At 41.5% G+C, this 16448-nt stretch overlaps 1 protein-coding gene across 1 annotated transcript in view; it reads left to right on the top strand.

Moving 5' to 3' along the window:
- The window catches only part of LOC149318792 (hexokinase-1-like), a 57839-nt gene that overhangs the window by 25363 nt on the left and 16028 nt on the right, over positions 1-16448 (top strand). The window contains exons 4-10 of the mRNA XM_089510468.1: positions 4739-4858; positions 6286-6381; positions 8084-8183; positions 8278-8461; positions 11164-11319; positions 12118-12351; positions 15226-15530. Coding sequence (XP_089366594.1) covers positions 4739-4858; positions 6286-6381; positions 8084-8183; positions 8278-8461; positions 11164-11319; positions 12118-12351; positions 15226-15530 — 1195 coding nt within the window. The remainder of the gene's footprint in view (positions 1-4738; positions 4859-6285; positions 6382-8083; positions 8184-8277; positions 8462-11163; positions 11320-12117; positions 12352-15225; positions 15531-16448) is intronic.

The following is a 16448-nucleotide window of genomic DNA, read 5'->3' as shown; positions in this document are numbered from 1 at the left end:
ATAATACTTTGATGCAATGATGGGGCACAGGCCACACTTTGAATGTTGTTGGATCACAACTCCCATTATCGTTTTCATCACTGATTACACTGTTGGAGAGTTGCAGTCCAACAGCATCTGGAGTGACATATGTTCCCCGGCCCTAACTTAATGATTGGGGCTCTGAATTCTGGCAGCATAATTGTAGACCCTAAGTGACAGCAATTTGGCCTGTTAGGTAGTGGTACTCTTGAGCAGGGGTCTGTTTACATTACTACATTACTTTGTCTAAAAATCCCTCTTTGGACCAGCATATCCCAGGCTTGTCTATGCTGGCCCCATCTGACTGTTATGGGTCTTGAAAACATTGGCATGGCCGTATCACCATACAGTTGCGATGTTAGGAAATGTCCTCATTGCCATTTTTGTTTTGGCTACATAGAGAAGTTTCAGCAGTGCTGTGATCAGAGTGTCCAGGTTAAATTGCTGTCTACTTTGGACCGTCAATGAACAGCTGGCATGTTCTGTTGACCAACTCCTTCTTTTGCTTGTGATTCAATAATATTGACAGTGATACCATTTCTGACACAGGGTGGGATATCTCTGGCTTGCCATGTATTTTGGCAATGGCATTGCTGATGTCAACTGCTGTGTGTGTGTGTGGGGGGGGGGGGGCAAACTGCAGATTATGACTGCTGAGAAAGCTGCCCTGCCAAAGTCTTCAGCGCCTGGCTCAGCTGCAGCCACACAGGACCCTGAAGGCAGCTACATCCACAAGGCCTTCAGTGTCTAGCACAGCTACAGCCATGCTGGACCCTGAAGGCACTGTGCCCCTCAGCAAACACTGCTACTGAGCAGGGTGGCACTGTGTCCCCTGCAGGCCTGTTTAGGATCTGGTGCAGTTGTTGGGCAAGAAGAAAAGCATCCTTTCTTGCTTGCCCAGTAGTCGTGCCAGTCCCTCTGGGGTGTCACCTGATGTGGTCTGCACCCACAAATGCCTCTAGTGATTCCACTGTATTTTGGATTTTAATTCAGAAGTCCTAGTCAGCATGGCCAACAATAAGGAATTTAAATGATAGAGTTGTAGCCCAAATATAAGGAGGTCCAGATTTTCCCCAGTCCCTGTTTAGTTTGATTAAATTTAGGCTGGCCATCAGTGGTGGCTGGATCACAAAAAGAATGGGAAAAATATTTTAGTTTTTTAGACACTAGACCAAGGCTGGGAATCTACATTCTCTAGATCAATGCATCTCAAACTATGGCCCGGTACAGATGGGCCACAAGCGCTGTGTCGGTGCCAAAATTAGGGTTGCAGAGCGCACGGCAACCACATGCTTTGCAACCCTAATACGTATGGACAGCACCATCTTTACATGGCGCCGCCTATACGTGATGCACGTGCACGATGCAGGTGTGGCGCCACGTCCACACCTCCGGGCACCACACTTGCGTCGTGAGCACATTACATTGCGCCAATGGTGCACTAATGACATCCTCCTCGCACGCAAAAAACCCCCCACTTTTAGCGGGTTCTTTTTGGAGTGGAGGGTGCCCGTACGGTTTGGTTGCTGCGGGCTCCCTCCGGAGGGAGAATGGGCGGCTCCAGACTGCCCCTTTGGGGCGATCTGTACTGCACCCATCTAATGTGAGAAACCAACAGATTTTTTCCCTGATGGGCCAGGGGTGGGCACAGTAGTTGTGCCCATTGTCTATAATTGATTCCCTCCCTCTGGAAATTTACCATGCACTGGCAGCTGATAACTCATGGACTGCCAGTTTGAATAGCACTGCTCTCAGTGCTGATGGATTGCAGCTTCCAGTATTTTTCATCAATAGCTATGCTGTCTAAGGCTGCTGGGAACTGTGGTCCAATGACATCTGTTGGACTCTTCTATTTGCCTTCCATAGTTTAGATCAGAATAATGTCCAACTCCTTGTGCCCTACCTCCAAGTAGTTAGGTTGTTGGGTCTCAACATTACATAGCTCTCATTATTGGAAACTTGGTGGTGCAGGTCCAAGTTTCTTGGAGTACATTGGTTCCAAACTGAAGCTGAGGATGATGGAAGTTGTAGGGAAAAGTGCTTGTGGGATTTTCTATCTCAAATGAGTATAATACTCATTTACTGGTGTTTGTGTGTGTGTGTATTTTGGCTGGTGGGATCATGGAGGTCCAAGATTGAGAAAGGCTGATCTGTTCCGTTTTGCAGCAAATAGGTTTTGGTGTATAAGCTAGTGAAACTGAAGAGTTTAAGGGTCACTGAGCTTTCAGCTGGCCTCCTGAAGGAACATGTTCTCTCAGAATAGGCAGGAAGAATGGAAGGATATGATACAAAAATAAAGAGTTTTATATAGAAGACTGTAGTTTAGGGTGATGAAGTGCAAGGATGAAATATCAGTGGAGCTGTTCTGATATTCCATAGTGTGGCCATATTGTCATGCTCTGCTACCACTTTCCCCATCAGTATCAGAAGTGGCTTTTCCATAGCATGGAAGGAGCTGCAGCATTGAAATCCATGATTTGGTCAAAGAGCTCTTCTAATTTTGCTTCCATAGTGCTGCATTAAAAACCACCACCACCACCCATATATTCTTAAAATATTAAACAACTTCTGGGTGTGTGCTTTTAAAGAATGAAAGAAGACGTTATGCTCTGCATGGGATCAGATTATGATTCACCAAAACATTTGGGAGCTATAAAGCGAAAATGCATGCTGTGGGATGGGTGCGGGGAGTGATGGGTAGAGAGGGGTGGGGAAGCAGGGCTCTGTAGAGGAAGCAAATAATTTAGTTGATTGGAAGTGGAAATTACCTTTCCCATTGTTACTCAAATAATTTCTAAAAAGACATATCTATAGTTTGTGTAAAAGAAGCCCAAGGCATCTCTGCAACACTTTCAAGTAATTGTTAAACAAAGGACAGGTGGGTGATGGGTTGATGGTTGAGAAAGCAAAGAGCAAAATCACAGCACCAAGAATTGAGTCAGGACTATCTGGTTTGGGTCACCTGTTTTATTATTGGTGAATGTTACTCAGCCTCATAAGTGACTTGATTGTAGAGATTTTCAACTGCTCATGGGTACCCAAGCCCATGAGAAGGATGGTTATTTCGTACCAGAGTCAGAAATAACATGAAAAAATAGGGAGTGTTTCAACATGTTCTAGTGAACATTTTATTCAAAACTAACAATATGCACATGTGAAATGAAACAACCAGGTCAGTTAAGCTTTGCATTAGTAAACAAAAAAACATTTTGAACCTTCCAGACACCTGAAGGCTTCTTCCAAAATGCCTTCTTTGATCATCCTCCATTTTTCCTTTTTAGTAGCTAAACTTACAGTTCTGTCCTTTTTTTTTTTAACATGCTGGGGATAGCTAGTGAGATTGGCTTATCTGCTCTTCCTTTTTATCTGTTTTCCTATTCCTTGCATGCTCAGTAAGGGATTCTTTAGGCATCTGCTGTTTGTCTTGTGTGTTGTAGTCGGGAACACACAGCTGCAGTAGGATCAGCTAGAGTAGAATTCCACTCTTTCCCAGCTCAAACTTTGTTTATTGCATTGTTTACACAGACACATTGCTGCAACCCAGCATCCAAAGCCTGTGTTTCTCCAACCCTCCTTCATTATCTCCCCCCGCCATTTCCAATGCTGATAAAAGACTTCAAATCAGATAGAGGTTGAGGAGGAAAGGGGTCAGTTGGCCAGATGTAAAACGGGGTCAGTTCTTGTAAAAAGAAATATCACTGAAAGAGGCTTTGTTAACTGAGGTATGTCAGCATATGGTGTCAGGTTTTCTTAAACAAGATGTGTTCATTCTGAACATGTCACACATATATAATACCAGTGTTCTGAATACGGTTGGTTAAGAAATCAAGGTATGTTGTGGGATAGGACAGTCTTTCCTTTCTTCTTCCTGTGTGAATTCCACTTTCTTCCTTTTTGGTGTTAACTTTGATGTCTGTTAACATCTATACCAAATCTATGGCAGTCCTATGGTGGCATTGCCATGATCTCTTAACTATGATTAGAAGACAATGGCAGTAAGAGCTGTTTGACAGTTCAGTATGCTGCCTTGGCATGTAATGGAGTCTCCTTCTATGGAGGTTTTTAAACAGAGGCTGGATGGCCATCAGACAGGAGTGGTTTGATTGTATATTCCTGCATGGCAGGTGGTTGGACTGGTTGGCCCTGATGGTCTCTTTCAACTCTGGTTCTGTGATTTTAAGAACATTGTATCTTCAGTGGGTATTATGTACTAACATAGCACATGTCTGCCATCCTACTAATTTCAGTAAAACTCACAAGTTAGTATGTTTTAGAATCCAGCAGCCTTGCTTATAGTAAAATTCATGAGCATTGCTTGCAGAGAAATCTCAAGGATTGTGGCTTTATTGGCCTTAAAGTCACAAATGTTATAGAGCTGGTTTGTGCATCATCAATCCCTTTAGATGTTGCTAAGACTGCAACTTTCATCTTCTCTCACTGGCTATAGTGGCTTGGGCTGATGGATGTTGCAATCTTAACCCAGCCATTACCCAGCCCTTCAAATGGCTGGGTGTTCCCTAACACAGAACTATAGGTTTATAGAACTGCCACCGAAATATTTTTTATTGGTATGGTTTCTCCAATTATTTTTTTGATCTTTCTAGTAGTGCGTGTGAGGCTATCATTACATTTTAAAAAACAAACAAATATGCAATTACATTTTTTAAAAAAAAACCTATCTGACTTTCTAATTTTATTTTCCTTGCTTTGTTCTCAGCTTTTTGATCATGTTGCTGAATGTTTAGGAGATTTCATGGAGAAACAAGAAATCAAGGACAAGAAGCTACCTGTTGGGTTCACATTTTCTTTCCCTTGTAGGCAGTCCAAGCTAGATGAGGTAAGAGTACATTGCAGCTTTATGACTTTTTGGGGAAGTGCAGGAAGCTGCCTTAACATGCATCAGACCTTTGAGTTGTCTAGCTCAGTATTGCATACAGAAACCTTCCCCAATCTGGTTCCCTCTAGATGGGTTGGACAACAAGTCCCATCAATTCTGGCAAGCATGGGAATGTGACATTTGTAGACTAAGACATAGAAAAGGCAGTAGGTTAGGGAAGAGGGTTTTACAATGATTAGCCGTGTCTTCCCATGGTTTCTGATGGGTGTATTGCCAGTTCTACCTCCAGATCCTGGGGACTAAACTGGTGTGTAAAGCTTGTGTTCTGCCTATGATATTGCCCTTGCTACAAGATCCAGATGGTATCAAATACCATTGAGTTGATTTGATTTTGTTATTGCAGATAGTAGTTATATAGCCATGTTAGTCTGTATCAGCATATAAAAGAATCTTTTAGCACCTTTGAGACTAACTGGGAGATTTGTAGCATAACATACTTCAGATGAAGTAGACTGACTCTACAAAATCGTATGCTACAAACCTCTTTCTGCCAAAGATGCTGTAAGATTGCCTTGTAAATTTATTGTATGATTATATTTATGACTGATATTGTTGTATTACTGTATATTGAAGCTTCAGGAAAGAAAGAATTTTAATTAATACTTTGTCTCCTGTTGAGTGGTCTGAGTACATGGAATATCACAGGATTGTGGAAGTTACAGGTGTGTGAACCTGCTTCATACATAGGTATGAGACTGCTAGGAGCTCCATATCAGTTCAGAACAAAAATACCTACATGTCCATCCTAGCATGCTTGTTGTAGTTCTATGATTGTGATGCCTCTGAAATGAAGAGTTGTAAATGTGATAAGAGTGAGCAATAGGGTATGTCTGTTCACAAATATTAGTTCCACCAACTAATTCATGGTTGTTTACATGAAAGAAATTGAACATTACTGTCAAACTTGAGAACTGGACAAAAAGATCTCCAGATCTTTTTGTTTAGATAATGTGATGTTTGTGTTTGTGAAATAGATGTTATGTCTTTAATGTTAAATTTGACATATAATTTTAATCTTAATAAAAATTTAAATTTTTTTTAAAAAAGCTTGAGAACTGGACATTAGTCCCTCCCTCCCTTTTTTTAAAGCAGTGGTTCTCAACCTTCCTAATGCCGCGACCCTTTAATGCAGTTACTCATGTTGTGGTGACACCTAACCATACAATTATTTTCATTGCTACATGCAAATATGTGTTTTCCGATGGTCCTAGGCGACCCCTGTGAAAAGGTCGTTCGACCCCCAAAGGGGTCCCGACCCACAGGTTGGGAACCATTGTTTTAAAGGAAAACCGAAAAAATAAGTTAATTAAAAGAAACATAGAATGTCATTTATTTTGTCTAATATTGTTACTGTTTAATTTTATTAGGGTATTCTGATAACCTGGACAAAACGTTTCAAAGCAAGTGGTGTTGAGGGAGCTGATGTAGTGAAGTTGTTAAACAAAGCAATCAAGAAACGAGGGGTAAGACTATAATGTATATTTATTTATACACATATATCATTGGGGGCCAAACCTGAATGTACATTTGACCCTACATTTTATCCACGGATTCAAGCGCCCACAGTTTGAAAATATTAAATAGAATTATAAATTCCAAATAGCAAGCTTTGATTTTCCATTTTATATAAGGGACACCATTTTGCTCTGTCATTATATTTAATTTGACTTTAGCATCCATGGATTTTGTTATCCATGGGGGATCCTGGAACCAAACTCCTAAAGGAATAGACTCCTATCAATGTTGTTGTAGAATTATTAAGTGCTATCTTATTTTGTGGCCTTTTGAATCTCAGCAAAAGTCTTGAGCCCAGAAGATGTTTACATTGAGAATCTTGGTCTCTTTTGAGTACTACAGACCTTGTTGCATAATATTATATTATATTCTAGTGTAGGGACATATTCAGATGAATCATTTAATGTAGCCATATATTGAAATGAATACAAACAATGATTTGATCCATTCTGAAACAAAGTGGATTGTTGCAAAATTCTACAACCTAATGTTATGGATCTTTACTTGGAAGTATGTCCTGAATGGGTGTCAAATCAGTGTGCTTAGGAATTATTATATATAGCAAAATGTTCATTTTATGTAGCTGCATTTGGCAAATGTAGTAGGATTTTGTGTTGGTTCAGAAGTGACTCAGGCTGATGCCACACTGCAGAATTAATGCAGTTTGACACCTTTAATTCTCATGGCTTCATCCTATTGAATCCAGGGATTTGTAATTTTGTGAGATAGAGGCTGAAAAGAAGGGCAGGAAAAGGCAGTTTAACCTGCATTTTCTGGAAGTGGTTTGAAACCTCGCAGGCCATGCTGTCTGCTCCTAAGATGGCTCGAATGTGGTGCAGCATTAAGCCATGCTGCTGGGTAATTTTTTTTGTTGCTTCTGCACTGTGCATGAATACTGTTGCATAAACACACTGATGGCGACTTCCTGCTGTCTATATGTCATCTCATTGGATGGCAGCCACTTTGATTGGCCACACCTGCGATCCTCCATTGGTACAGAGTATTGGAGCATCGATATACCCAGTAAAACACTGGCAAAGCACAATCATGCCTCCCTAACCCCCCTCTTCACCCCATACCCACTCTTGAACTGTATGTTGTAATTATATCCATTGGAGGTGTCACACTTTCACTTTTTTTCATCGCTGCCCCCACCGCTTGGGTACGGCAGCTCCGTCCTTTTTAAATGCGCATCTGCACTGGTGCATTTATATACAGCTTTAGAGTTAGGGTTATGATGGATGGCTCCTTCAGAACCTCTCTGGCGCTGGGGTGTTTATATGCAGGGTCAAAAGTGCATGTTTTCCAGGCTAACTCAGAATATCCCAGAATTTTTTCTGCTCCGGTTTTTAGCCCTGGAGCGCAGCTTCAATCTGGTTTCTGCCTGCTTTGGAGGCTATCTTCAAGGTGGTTTGAAACCGCTTTATTTGGCCTGTCTGTTTCACCCTATATGTAGCCTTCTGTGTCAGAGAGCTCTCATGCCACAACAAACTATAAATCCCAGGATTCCATAGCATTGAGCCATGACAGTTAAGGCAATGCCAAACTGCATTTCTGCAGTGCAGATACAGTCCAGGTAATAGCAAATGTATTATTGTGTTATGTCACTAAAACTGTTTGATACAACGTATATTCTGTTTTGTTTTAAAGGATTATGATGCAGACATTATGGCAGTTGTAAATGATACTGTAGGAACAATGATGACCTGTGGATTTGATGACCAGCGTTGTGAAGTTGGCTTGATTATTGGTATTAACTTTTGATTCTTTTGCTAAGCATAATGCATATATGGTAGATGTTTTTCTTTTAACTCTATTGATAAATCCCACTCTCTTCTTTTAAGGTACTGGCACAAATGCCTGTTACATGGAAGAAATGAGGCACATTGATCTGGTGGAAGGTGATGAAGGGAGGATGTGCATCAATACTGAATGGGGAGCATTTGGAGATGACGGCTTATTAGAAGACATCCGGACTGAATTTGATAGAGAGATTGACCGGGGCTCCCTTAATCCTGGGAAACAACTGTAATTGAGATTATATTACTAATGATACAGAACACGAGAAGTCCAGTCTGAAATTATTCCTTCATCTGCTATATTTGTAATACTGACAGTCTTTTAATAGTTATCATTTAGCTTATTAAGCTAAGGTATGCACAAGCCTTTTGCTTTTGAATGCTGTCCTTTTCTCCTAGCCTTTGCATGAGCTGCAGTTAAACCAGGAAGTCTCAGGCCCTGGATAGATGGGCAGGAAGCCCTGTCCTCAGGCCAATTCTAGGGTTCCGAAGCATACAGTAACCGCATACTCTGGAACCCTAGAATGTGCAGGCACCGGCATCATGGTGGCCTCCCATCCACACGGGGGCTGCCATCGTGATGTAAGCAACGTGCACGGTATAGATGTCACTGTGTGTTGTTTACATCACCGGTGTGCCAGGAGCCTTAAAAGAACCCATTTTTTCCGGGTTCTTTTTACTGCGGAGGGACGTCGCACAGTTTGGCTGCTGCGGTGTCCCTCCAGAAGAAAAATGGATACCTCCAGCCCCCCCTTTCAGGGCAGTACGTACCACACCATAATTAACCATCATTTCACATTTCACCTGAATTGGGAAACTGTGGTTGGGAGTTTTTGAATAAGCTACATCTTAAACCATGTGTTGAAGTTGGTTTTTTAGATCCTGGCTTGTTATTAAGCAGGCTCTCCTAGTTTCTTGATTTTGATGTAATTGGAAACCATCTTTAAACAGTACTTTATGGTTGAATTGCACATAAAGCAAAAGGAGGAGTAAAAAGGTGGCATTCCTCAGCAAACAGCTTGTTTGTATCTTAGCTTTATATAGTTATTTGAGTGGGGCCATTGCCTACTAGATTATATTATCTTCATTCCATTGAACCATCCTCATTAGGGGTGGAGTCTTTTATTGCTTAATCACTGAAATCAGTGCTACTCCAAGTTGTGGTTCTTAGGCTGGTATTGTTCCCCAGACCATTGGCTACTAGTCCCTGAGCTTCCAAGAGAGAAAGAACCAAATGTAGCCAATGAGAGCAAGTATGTTGCTGGTCCCTGGTAGATTTTGAAAAATTTGTGAGATAGCCTGAGAAGTGCTGATATAGGTTAATACTTATAAGCTCTTTTACCTGACATACCTTTGTTGATGTTGTTAACTGCCCTTGAGTCAACCTCAACTCATGGTGAACCTATACTTAAATCAGACACCTCCAAGAACCCCCATCCTCAACTACTCTGCTCAGGTCCTGCAAGTCCAGGGCTGTGGCTTCTTTGATTGAGTCTGTCCATCTAATATGTGGTATTACTGTCTTCCAATTTCCCTTGGCCTTTCCTATCATTATTGCCTTTTCTAATGAGCCATTCTTTCTCATGATGTGTATGAAGTACAACAGTCTCAAGTTGGTCATCTTGACTTCTAGGGAGAGTTCAGCTTGATCTGTTCTAGGACCCACTTATTTGTCGTTTTGGCCATCCACAGTACCCTCAGCACTCTTCTCCAGCACCACATCTCAAATTAGTTTATTGGTATTCAGTTTTAATGCTGTGCTTATAAAAAAGGCTTCTTAAAAGAAGCATTCTCTTTTTACTTTTGCTTAAGAAGGAATGCCTTTTTTTAAAGATCGTGCCTCATATGTACTTTTGCCATCAAAAAAACATGAGAAGTATTTTTTTCATCCTCCCCAGAACAATTGTTATAGTCAGTACACATTTAGGTAAATTTAATCTGTTAATCACAGTTTATTTGATAAATCAATTTCAGATTTCAATTGTCTTACATCCCTAATTTCCATCCATTTTGTGCTATTGAGCTGCTCTGTTAGCTGCAGAACAAAGTTTGTATGTGTAGCAGAACTTTTGCAGTGCACAAAGATAGTGGGGATTATATGTAAATTTGCCTATTTCCTCTCTCTTTCCCTTCCTCTTATCTGTATTCTGTCTGTACTACTACTACCTGTACTCTGGGTCCTGTCTCAAATGCACATGGTGGAGCTTGAAAAAAGTTACTCTTTTGGACCACAGCTCACATCTCCCAGCTGGTTACTTCCCATTCTCTTGTCTTCTGGATCCACAAGCCTATAAGCAGAATTCTTCTCACCCAGCACAGGGTTTTTACCTCATTCCTGCTACAGTAAACTGCCCCTTCAAGAACTGCTACGGAAGGTCATTAATTATGACAGAATGATGTACAGTCTGACTGAAGGGAAAAATAGTAGGAATTGTGAATCTCTCCACATTGAGCAAATTGAAGTGCCTTTTATTTATGCAAGGGTCTATCTGGATCCTACCCAACAGTCTTGCCTCATATTATTCTGTCTACAGCCCTGTACATGTGGGAAGTCAGAACCATATAGCGAGTTTAATAAGAACTTGAACCCCATGGCTGCAGCCCTACAGACATGGGGGTGCATCTACACTGTAAAATTAATGCAATTTGACCATGCTTTAACAACCATGGTCAAGTGCTTTGGAAGTCTGGGATTTGTAGTTTTGTGTGATTTAGCCTTCTTTATGAGAGAGTTTAGGGGTCACAACAGACTACAAATCCCAGGATTCCAAAGGATGCAACCATGACAGTTAAAGTGGTATCAAATTGCCTTATTTCTGGAGTGTGGCAGCAGCCTGGGGTACAATGATATGCAGAAGCTGCATTTAGGATTGGGCTACATGTAAGTTACTCATGAGAGTGTCTGAAGCTTTTTTAAAATATCCCTTTCAGGTTTGAGAAGATGGTGAGTGGCATGTACATGGGTGAACTCGTACGGCTTATCCTTGTCAAAATGGCCAAAGAAGGACTGATTTTTGAGGGTCGAATCACTCCTGAACTTCTAACCAAAGGAAAGTTAGACACAAAACATGTTTCTGCCATAGAGAAGTAAGTGGCTTTAGCAGCTTTCCTAGGCTTTTCAGTGGCATAATTTCATAATACTTCGGAAGACGGTGGAATGTCTGCAGATGGATTCTGAAACAACTCTTGGATGAGCTTTTTAAAATAGCATGCTTTTTGTTATGCTTTAGATTATTTAGGCTATTATAGGTTCACAAAAAACTTATCAGAAGGATATTTTAATTGTTCTAGTCAATTGCCTTGAGTGAATTTTAGTAAAAATAACATCATTTCCTACTTGCACATAATTGATTTTAGAGAGGAGGAAATATTGTGGCAAGGTAAGATTTCTTGCAGTCTTATTGCAAGAAGAAGCTGTGCTTCACTGTCTCTCATGTATGCATACAGAGATTATGCTTTGTACCAATATATCTTTAATGTACTCTGCTGTGCTGAGGCCCATGGCAGCAATGACTACACAAGGTGTAAACTAGAGGTTGGGAGCATACAGACCAGATGTAAAATTTCTACTATTCTTCACTATTGGCTATGTAGACCAGGGCTGTTGGGAATTGTAGACCAACGATGTCTGGAAGGCCACCCTATCCCTCCTCTTTGGACTCTTGAGTAATGAAGTGTTGCCACCCAACTCTCTGCTCCCTGTCTTTATAAAGTTCCTGTATGCCTGGTTCCCCACTACTTGGAGGACCCTCTTGTAAGCCATTCTCAAGACTTACACAATGCTCTCCCATCATCTTCATGCACAGCCTGCTATCAGACCATGTTGCTTTATCATGGATTTTTGAACCTCCTAATACATTTCCCTCTTTTAATATCTGCTTGTAGGAGCAAAGAAGGTTTACAAAAAGCCAAAGAGATATTGACCCGTCTTGGGGTTGAGCCCTCTCATGAAGACTGCATTGCTGTTCACCATGTGTGTACAATTGTTTCGTTCCGATCAGCAAACCTAGTGGCTGTGACTCTGGGGGCGATCCTAAACCAGCTGCGAGAGAATAAGGGAGTTGGCCGTCTGCGCACCACCGTGGGGGTTGATGGCTCCCTTTACAAGATGCATCCACAGTAAGATTCAATGCAGTATCCATAATTACATCTTGGTACCTGTTAGGGACTATTTCTTCCAAAGGTCACAGATTTAGCACATCAAGCTGGTATATGAATGCATGGTCTGGACCTGAGCTAAAGAAGCAGAACTGTTAATGTAAGATGAAAGTAGGTTATCAGTATTGTAGGCTGGAGTTTTGGAAGGCCGAAAAGTGGGTTAGGTACAGGACACTGCTTACTTAAACTGCATGCTGCTCACAGGAATGGCATGTCTGTGAAAGGCAACTGTTTGTACTTTCTGCTATCATTTCCTAGATAGGGGAAGATGTGCAGGCAAGGAGTTAGCTTCCAGTTACATGTACTACTGTAAAACAGCTGTGGAGTGGTGGTATCTTTGTGTGCTACTTGACATTACCCCTCACATGTAAATGGATGAGGGAGTGATGTAAATGGACTCAGGAGAAACTGTAACAAGTGAATGGATGAATCCAGAATCTACCTCATTATTCTTCCATTGCTTTAAACTGGATACAGTCGCCCCTCCGTTTTCATGGACTTGGAGTCCGTGTACATTGCCCATTTGCGGGCAGCAAATAGAGGGGGACAAATTAGGGTGCACGCTGCCATTCAAGCCAATTGGCAGTTTTTTATTTTTGCTGTTATTCTAGTTAGGCTGTGTATTAATGTTAGGTCCATCCATTTTCACCATCTTTCATTTTTCTTACTACTTTTATTTGGAAGCAATTGTTTTTATTCAAACTTAACTGCTGAACAATTATACTCAGAGTTTGCAGCATATTGACTGTCAAAACCACAAGGAGTTAAATATTATGATGTTTCCTTGAACCCAGGCAAAGAGAAACTGTCACTTTTTGTTTATCCAGACCTGCCTTGTTCTCGCCTTATTATGTATCTTTGAAAGCTGAAAATAGCTGTTTGGCTTAAAGTCCCAGCTGTTGGTAAAGAATACATTTGTTATTAGTGTAAATCTTGAAGCTGGTCCTTTATTTGGTGTACCTACGAAAGTTTTTTCAAAATAATTGTATTTGTTTTTAGCATGTGAATCTGTAGTTGTCATTATTTTTGCCAGCTCATCAGCTGAAAGTAATGCTAATTCTATTTCTTCAACATTTCTTGCACCTCATGAAACTATCCACATTTCTCTCTTACCTTTTTAAAATACATTTAATGCTCACAGTGAATGGGGTTTACCTTCTGTAGTGGAGAAGTAGAAAGTTATGCTTAACTATATCCGTCCTCATTTCCTTTTTAATGTGTAGCTCAATTGAGTTTCAGAGCAGAATGCTAACTTCCCTTCCCACAGTTAGTAGCTTCTGTTGTAACCTCCTTCCTTTGGAGAGGCCCCCTTTACACTACTTTGAAATTGAAGTTTCTGTGAGTGGCTCCCATGTGGCAGAGTATGTCCTCATGTGGATGTATTTTGGAAGGTGGTTGATGACATGTATATTTCCATGGATCTGGGACACACATCCTCCCCCTTGCCTGATAGGATGTGATTTTCATAATCAGCATACCTTCCAATTTGCAAGACTTGTTTCTGAATAACTTTGTTTAGGGCTGACTTACTGCATGTGCCAAAATTGGGTGGACATTTTGGTTTTACTTAAGACAAAGTAAGGTAAATAAGGTAGAATTACAGTTCTTGGTCTTAGAATGTTAACATTTCCAGAGAAAAAGTAATCTTTTTCTGTGGGGTTGCATGCAGTAGGTGTAGCATGGATAGATAATTGTAGGCAATATGTGCATACAAGTGAACAGCCTTTGTATGTTCGAATGGTGAGTAATTGTGGACCTAGGTGCTCACACCATTGGTAGCACCACTTCACTTAGGCATATTTTTCTGGGAGAGTTTGAGATCTGCCTCCTTGTGGTTCTCACCCTGCTCCAGTAATGTCTATAATGAAGAGTCACACTGATCAGTTGAATGAGCTGTTCCCTTCTGTACTGGGATTGTATATCTTGCGGTAATAACAAAGCAGGCTTTGAGAAGAAGCCATATTCCATCTACCCATATGATTTCTTTGCACAGATAGTATTGGTTTGGTTTGAAACAGGCAACAATTGTTTATATTTTACTTCAATTACATCTTTTTGTCTGGTGCCTTATTATCACAGCTGCTCCTAGCTATTGTCCGGTGTGGTACTATTATACTAGATCAGGAACAGGGACTATGAAGCTCTCCAGATATTGATGGACTGCAGCTTCCATCATTCCTTATCTTTGGCTGTGTTGGCCAGAGGAGAAATGAATTGCAGCCCAACAACATCTGGATGGCCACATTGCTTCCTTACCCTTTAACTGTCTGGAGATGGGAATCATGTGGTCCTTCAAATGTTTTCAAACTACAATGCCCATTATCTCTCCATATTGATAATTCTGGTCAGGCCTTGCTGGATGTTGCAGTTCAAGATTATTTGAAGGTCCACTGAGTTCCCTGTGATGGATCTTTAAGTTGATATAAGGGCTCGACAGACAGGTGGCTCCATGCCAACCGTCTTTGCCCTGAATCAGTACTGTAGCAGTTGCACGCTGCAGCACAGACTCCCTGCCAAAAAGAAACTGCCTAGAGCGGCTTCTTTTTTGCGGTGCCACAAACAGGACAAGATGCCACAAAGAGGAAAGGGCTCTGCCATGACGCCACTTCCTGCCAGCAATGTCTGGATGCTGTACGGCATGTACATCATCATGGTGGCCCCTGTGTGGCCAGGAGGCCGCCATATAACACCACTGTTACGTGCTAGGGTTTGGGAGCATCCGGACGCTGTGCGCACCTGAACCCTAGAACCCACCCATTTGTACCAGGCCATAGTGACTTTTTTTAGTCAAAGTAATGTACTATTGATTATAAAAAATATTTTTGGTTGTTGCAGATATGCCAGGCGCCTGCACAAAACAGTGAGACGCTTAGTGCCTGACTCAGATGTGCGGTTCTTGCTCTCTGAGAGCGGCAGTGGAAAGGGAGCTGCAATGGTGACAGCGGTTGCCTACAGGTTGGCTGAGCAGCACCGTCAGATCAACGAGACCCTGGCAGAGTTTAAACTCACTCATGAACAGCTCCTGCAGGTGAAGAAGAGAATGCGCTTGGAAATTGAAGCTGGCCTCAGGAAGAAATCACACGACCACGCCAAAGTAAAAATGCTACCTACCTTTGTTCGCAGCACACCTGATGGAACAGGTATCTTTTCAATCCTTGAAATGACACTTGAGCAACCAGTATAGTTTTTTTCATCTATCTATCTATCTATCTATCTATCTATCTATCTATCTATCTCTCTGTAATCCACAAATAGGCACATATTTTCTTTGCATGTTTCTGATTGTCTTATTTATCAAACATGTATAAATAAATGAAGAAGTAAAACCAATGAGATGCATACAAAAGACATTATAAACATGGCCATTCATAACACTAGATTGATTTAAAAATATTATTATACAATGCACCCTTTGTTTACGCGGGGGATCCGTTCCGGACTCCCCCGCATAAAACAATGCCTATGCTCGAGCCCCATTTAAATTAATGGGGCTTGTGCACATGGCGGCGTGGCAGCGCACGTGTGCCATGGGCACGCGCTCATCCCTATGGGACACACCGCCCCTTCCTCCCCGTGCAGCTTTCAGCGTATGCTGAAAGCCGCGTAAAGTGTACCTGCGTATGACGCAGGCACACTGTACTGCTTTTCCTGCATGTGTTTAAATGATTTCAAATAATGACTCGGAGAGAAAAATAAAAATAAAACAACTATCCTATGAAATGAAGAAAACAGCTTCGAAAAAAGCTGCATAAAGGCTAGTATCCTTTTCAATGCCAATGGAGTGTGCTTTTGTATAATGCAAGTTTCTTGTGGCATCCTGGTAACAGTAAGGCAGTAATGATATTCTGGAGCAGTAACATTCCAGTGGTGATAAATGGGTGTTGCAATCAGGGAGGCAAGAGCAGACGGGTGGGTGGGGTGGCTGAGCTCTGCCTGTTCACCAGCCCTAGCTTTCCAGCTAGTCCCTTATACTGTGTGCAGATGGGAAGCTTTTTGTGTGTGTTTGTGATTTTATTGCTAGCATGAAAAGGTACATCTGCTAGTGTATCCTTAGGATT

Source organism: Sceloporus occidentalis, unplaced genomic scaffold (genome assembly GCF_023333645.1).
Source record: "Sceloporus occidentalis isolate IW3139 unplaced genomic scaffold, rSceOcc1.0.p SCAF_2, whole genome shotgun sequence".
NCBI lineage: Eukaryota > Metazoa > Chordata > Lepidosauria > Squamata > Phrynosomatidae > Sceloporus > Sceloporus occidentalis.
This window is presented reverse-complemented; position numbering and strand designations above follow the sequence as displayed.